The following is a 6,388-nucleotide window of genomic DNA, read 5'->3' as shown; positions in this document are numbered from 1 at the left end:
TTTTTTTTTTTTTTTTTTTTTTTTGGTTGGTGTAGTTAGTGACTTAGTGTTAATGGCTTAAATTTCTTTAAAATTATATAATCATTTTACTAAAATATAACATATATAAAACACTACTTTAGTATAAGGGGAAGAGGAATTCGAGAAGAGTGGGCACATGATGATCAATTATTTTAATGATGGTACAAAACAAAAGTAATTTGTCTTTATAAGTTTCTATTTCAAGGAGTTAGAAGACAACGTTTTTTCTATGTATGTTTGCATTGCAAAATTGAATCTAAAAATATTTGTTCTTGTTTGTATTTGCTTGGCCTAATTTGACAAAACAATACAAATTCATTTAACCCGTGAATGCCAAGCGTTGGCTTCTAATCGTCACGGGATTAAGGTAAACAACTAATTAATTTTTCCACGTTTTCTTTGCCAATTAAGCACTTTGTGCTCAGATGCTACATTTGTGACTCTCCTTGAGAAAAGCCACATGACCAAATTTCGGTAGTGGAATATTGACTCTTTGTGTTGCAACAGATAGAGAAAGTATAATATAAAATGACTAATCCTGAACTCACAAGATTACGCTAACTCAGTTAAAATTACCCCATAAAACTACCATGCTAACACTAATAATTACGCTAATCAGAATCTAAAAAATAAAATAATTGTTGTCTTTATATATGTTTGTTGTTTCCCACAACAAAATTAACGTTGTCACACTACAACATTCCAAAGTACCAGGTTGTGTGGTGTAGAAGAAGGAATTTATAATTATTCTCGAAAATGAACACCCAAATATCGAAGTTGATACCTCTCCTCCTGGTGATTAGAGAGGTCCCCCACTCTCACAACCCATCCTAAATTGTACGAATTAATCCTAATCACACCTTGCTTAATTACGGTTTAATTATTATGTCCTTACATGATAACCTCCCATGTTTTTTTCATTTAAACTCCAAACATAAACAGTACTGTCTGCCCTCTTTTTTTAAGAATCCTGTTTCGATGTCGCAATTATTTGGTGGTACATACAAAAACAATTGTGCAGTTGTAGACTTGTAGCGACAGAAATAGCCCTGACAAAAATATTTTGTTTAGGAAAATAATTTATGTACTCCTATGGAATATAATTTATGCACGTGTAAATATTTTATTGGATAAAGAAAAAGTGAATAATAAAAATTATAAGCGACACATATATTTTGAGTACTATTGACTCTGTTACGGTATAGAACACAAGGTCACTTGACATCATTCTAATTAAAAAAAAAATTATTTAACACACATTTAAGTTTGGAATTTAAAATGCTTTTGTTACTTTTATACAAATATTTTTAGGGGTGAACATCATTATTCTTTTCCCCTCACTTCTTTGAGAGGTCGGTCACTAACATCATTCTAATTAAAAAGAAATTAACACACATTTAAGTTCAGAATTTAAAATGTTTTCGTTACTTTGTTAGGAATTTAAAATGCTTTTATTACTTTTATACAAATGTTTTTAGGGGTGAACATCGTTATTCTTTTCCCCTCACTTCTTTGAGAGGTTGATCACTGGCATCATTCTAATTAAAAAAAAGAATGCCAAAGGCTTTGTGGTCAAGTAGCATAGCTGTGGCCCTTCTAAATGAGAAGTCACAAGTTTGATCCCCCGTGAGGGCTTCAATAGGTTGAGAAAGTATGTATGAACATAATAGATACTACTTTTATAGAAATGTTTTTAGGGGTGAACATCATTATTCTTTTCCCCTCACTTCTTTGAGAGGTTGGTCAGTGACATCATTCTAATTTGGAAGAAATTAACACACATTTTTAAGTTAGGAATTACTTTGTTAGGAATTTAAATGTTTTTAGGGGGGTGAACATCATACAAATTAGGTTACTTTTATACAAATGTTTTTAGGGGATCATTCTAATTAAGAAGAAATTAACACACATTTAAGTTAGGAATTTAAAATGTTTTACAAAAAATGTTTTGGGGGGAGAGGGGCGGGGGGGAACCTCACTTCTTTGAGAGGTTGCCCCAACACCGTGACTGGTGTAACTCGATCTTTGATCTTTTTTTCTCAAACTTCACCCTTGTGACTAGTTGAACTGTTCATGCGGACTGAACATCATTATTCTTATAGTTATTAATTACTAGCATTTGTATGCATGATGCACAAATATTCATATTTAATATTAGAATATTACTAAATAATAAATAAATAATAATAATTGAAATAATATTTCATAATTCCTTAGTTTAAAATTGCAATTAAAATCATTACTGCATGCATAACTTAGCGGTTAAAAATAGTCACACATATAACTCAGGAACTAAGTTAATTTGTACCACGAGTATAACCAGAGGACCAAAAATGCAATTTTCTCTATGATAGATGTATGTGTATGGTAAGATTGATGAAAATATTAAATAGTAACAAAGTTATATGGTATAATAGAAGTTAGTCTAAGAAAAATACAATAAAGATAAATTTTTCAAATAAAAATGAAATAATGTACAACATTTTTGAGTACTATTGGCTCTGTTACCTGAGACCTCTCAATTGAGAAGCCACAGCTATGCTGCTTAATCACAAGGCCTTTGTTGAAATGTACAACATTTAATTTATTTGATTGGCGCATATAATCTTTCACATAAATGAAGAATATGATTTAAACTCATAACATGTTCTGATACTAATTGTCAAGATCAAACATGTGTTTACCACTACACTTTTAAATGAGTATGGGATATGTATGAGTATTATTCGATTGGTTTCAGGATATATTTGAGTAATTCTATAACAAATCGAGTTCATGTTGTCGAATAGGTATATACCTAACATATTAATTATTATCCTATTCGTGACACTTAATTCGTCTCAGTGTTAGCCAACTAAAACCCGAGTTAACTAAACCTATGTTTATCATTGTTTTATTTGTAATATATAATATGATCTCAGAGTGACGCTAATAATTTGATTATTTTTAAGATTTGTGAGATTATTTAATCTTCTCAGTCCAGAAAATCTATTCCCTCACCACCGAAGTTCAAAGCTATGACTACCATTTGAAATGGTAATCGGGACGACATCATAGTGATGCTGATAATTTGATTTTTTTTACCAATAATATTTTCAAAAAAATTGGTGAAATTATTTAACCTCATTTACATTTTTTTTTTATTAATTAAGGGGTAAAAGAATAATGAAGCAAGGAAATTCCCTTTAATTTGGATTTAGTTTAATCATGGTAAATCATGGCCTCATGGGAGTCATGGGTAACTAACCAAGGTTAAGTTTATGAGGTTCCTCATGCAAACTTTTCTCAGAGTCTCCCCATCTATTTAACCGTTCAATTCCTTCACACTCTTCGTCTCTCCAAACTCCTACTCCTCACATAACTTCCATTTCACCATAAGAAACGCCGCCTTTTATCCCTCTCTCAGCTCTCTGAAAAACTTTAATTTCATCTTCAAAAACTCCAAAAAAAAAAAATGTCTCCTCAAGATTTCTCTCTTCTCTTTCTCCCTAATTCCGGCCTTTCCGTTCTCAGTTTTCCTGTCCTGGCCTGTTTCTTCTCCCTTCTCGGCGTCGTGGCCTTCTGGCTCCGGCCCGGCGGGCTGGCCTGGGCTCTCTCCAATGTCCATCTTCGCAACCGGGCCGCCATTCCGGGCCCCCACGGGCTGCCCCTCTTGGGCATGGTCCTGGCATTCACCGGCCCGCTCACTCACCGGGTCCTCCAGAGGCTCGCCAAGGCCTTAAAGGCCGAATCTTTAATGGCGTTCTCGGTGGGTTTTACTCGGTTCATCATCTCCAGCAACCCCGACACCGCTAAGGAGATTCTTGGCAGCCCGGCTTTCGCTGACAGGCCGGTTAAGGAATCTGCCTATGAGCTTTTGTTCCACAAAGCCATGGGGTTTGCCCCTTATGGAGATTACTGGAGGAATCTGAGGAGAATCTCCTCTACCCATTTATTCTGCCCAAAAAGGATAGCCTCCTTTGGGGCTTACAGAAACGAAATCGGGCTAAAAATGGTGGATGAGATAAAAAGTTTGATGGAGAAAGAAGGAGAGGTGAAAATCAAGAAAATCCTCCACTTTGCCTCTCTCAACAATGTGATGAAAACTGTCTTTGGGAGATGCTACGATTTCACCACTCAAAAGGGCTCAGAGCTCGAGGAGCTTGTGAGTGAAGGGTATGAGCTTCTTGGGACCTTCAACTGGACTGACCATTTCCCTGTTCTAGGCTGGTTTGATTTCCAGGGCGTTAGAAGAAGATGCAGAGACTTGGTGGGCAAAGTTAATGTCTTTGTCGGAGACATCATCGACGACCACCGCGTTAAAAGGTCCCAGAATCAAAACGTTGCTAAACCCGACGATTTCTCCGGGGACTTCGTCGATGTCCTTCTGGATATGGAGAATGAGAACAAGCTCAGTGCCTCTGAAATGACTGCTGTCCTCTGGGTATATGTTTCGCGTTTATGCATGTTTTCATAGTTCTCCTAATTTTGTCGTTTGTGTTTTTTTTTTTGTTTGTGGCTATGATTTGTGCACTGATCTGATGATTTTTTGGGGCCAGCCGGAATATATGTTTATATTTTATAGTATAGATTTCATTCGGACTAATTCTTTCCTTTTGGTATCCTGATATGAGGAATCTGAATAACTTTTATCCCCCATATTTGCATGTTGGATGTCTCACTCCATGGTTTTTCACGTTTCATTTCTTTTCTCTTTTTGTCTTTTACCAATTTTTCAGACTCAAACTGAGACTGGAAAGAGTTACCCAGTCTTATAGTTACCAAGTCAACTTTCTGAATAATCTGATAAAAGTTTGTTTTTATGTTGCAATAGGAAATGTTGTTTAGGGGGACTGATACGGTGGCGATTTTGCTGGAATGGATTCTTGCGAGGATGGTTGTTCATCCGGAGATTCAGGCTCGGGCACAGGCGGAGATTGACAACGTTGTTGGTCGGGAGAGGGCGGTGTCGGATTCCGACCTTCCAAATCTGCCATATCTGAGCGCCATTGTGAAGGAGACTCTGCGGGTCCACCCGCCGGGCCCGCTGCTGTCATGGGCGAGGCTGGCCGTGGGCGACACTCACGTCGGCGAGCACTTTATCCCGGCGGGGACGACGGCGATGGTCAACATGTACGCCATCACCCACGACGAGAGGATCTGGTCGGAGCCGGAGAAGTTTCGGCCGGAGAGGTTCATGGAGGAAGATGTGCCCATTATGGGTTCCGACCTGAGGCTCGCCCCGTTCGGGTCCGGCCGCCGCGTCTGCCCCGGCAAGACGATGGGCTACGCCACCGTGCAGCTCTGGCTGGCTCAGCTCCTCCACAACTTCTCCTGGGAGGCCTCTGGGGAGAAAGGGTTGGACTTGTCTGAGGTTCTGAAGCTTTCCATGGAGATGAAGCAGCCTCTGGCCTGCAAGGCGGTGGCTAGGGTTTTCTGATGAAGATGGGATTTTCTGATGATGAAGATGTGTGCGGTTGATCTCAATTTTGAAAGACGACTAACAATGGAGATCATCAATGGCTGGCTATATTAATATAATATAAGTATTGTATTTGGTTCTAGTTTGATTTGTTTCCTTGTTTAGGGTTAGAGCCCTTATGTTTTTCATTTCTAGTAATCTGTTGTGCAAGTAATGTGTGGGGGTTTTCTAGTTTGGTATGGTAGAATGAAGAAGAAGCTTCATGCATTGTAAACAGCTTGCATGTATTTTCCAATTATTATCCAAGCTTGTTATCAGTGTATTGACATGATGCTTTAATTTCTTTGGTTTTTTCTTGTTTTTTGTTTGTTTAATCTTTTTTTTTTTTCCAAACAATCTAATTTTTGAAATACTCATAATAATAAAATTACAAACGAGGTGCGGAGGAGTTTGAGTCGCCTAAGTATAATATAGGTAGTTCTTAACCAAAATGCTCACAACTTCACTAGGGTGGAAGGCTATCAGGCTGGCTCTAAAACATGAGACTTAGTTTCCCGTAATTGTATTTATCTTTTTTTTTTTTTATCCAAGTTTGAGTGTTCTAAGTATAATATGGGTAGTTCATTCTTAACTAAATTGCTCACACACCTTAACTAGGGTGGCAGATTATTATCAGACTTACTCTAAAACATGAAACCTAGTTTCCTTTGTTGTATCTATCATTTTTATCCAGGTTGAACTAATAATTGTTTCTCTTTTTGTGTGTGTGTATATATATATATAATGCCTCATACAAAAGATTAAGTTGGTAAGATGTTTGAGTTGCTAAGTATACTATAGGTTGCTCTTTCATCTTGTAGGAAATTATTTTGTTAGGATAATTTAGTTGGACAACTAACATGATAATCACATGCTATACTAGTTAAAGTTTTGGGTTCAAGTCTCCCTGAAAACTACCTATTGTAA

The 6,388-nt window shown here is 37.1% G+C and overlaps 1 protein-coding gene across 1 annotated transcript; it reads left to right on the top strand.

Moving 5' to 3' along the window:
• Positions 1 to 3,360: 3,360 nt before the first annotated feature.
• LOC116021633 (cytochrome P450 78A5-like) lies at positions 3,361 to 5,765 on the top strand. Its single transcript, XM_031262086.1, has 2 exons — positions 3,361 to 4,444; positions 4,835 to 5,765. The coding sequence occupies exons 1-2, from the start codon at positions 3,476 to 3,478 to the stop codon at positions 5,438 to 5,440; spliced, it is 1,575 nt and encodes a 524-aa protein (XP_031117946.1). The 5' UTR covers positions 3,361 to 3,475; the 3' UTR covers positions 5,441 to 5,765.
• Positions 5,766 to 6,388: the final 623 nt, after the last annotated feature.

The sequence above is a fragment of the Ipomoea triloba genome, chromosome 6, assembly GCF_003576645.1.
Source record: "Ipomoea triloba cultivar NCNSP0323 chromosome 6, ASM357664v1".
NCBI classification, from domain to species: Eukaryota; Viridiplantae; Streptophyta; class Magnoliopsida; order Solanales; family Convolvulaceae; genus Ipomoea; species Ipomoea triloba.
Note: the sequence above shows the minus strand (reverse complement) of the source record. Positions and strands in the feature narration are given on the sequence as shown.

What these genes read in the sequence shown, in the direction of transcription:
- LOC116021633 (XM_031262086.1), top strand. Translation starts at nt 3,476, where the DNA reads ATGTCTCCTCAAGATTTCTCTCTTCTCTTTCTCCCTAATTCCGGCCTT. An exon ending in AAATGACTGCTGTCCTCTGG is followed by an intron (nt 4,445 to 4,834) that starts GTATATGTTTCG and finishes ATGTTGCAATAG; the next exon opens with GAAATGTTGTTTAGGGGGAC.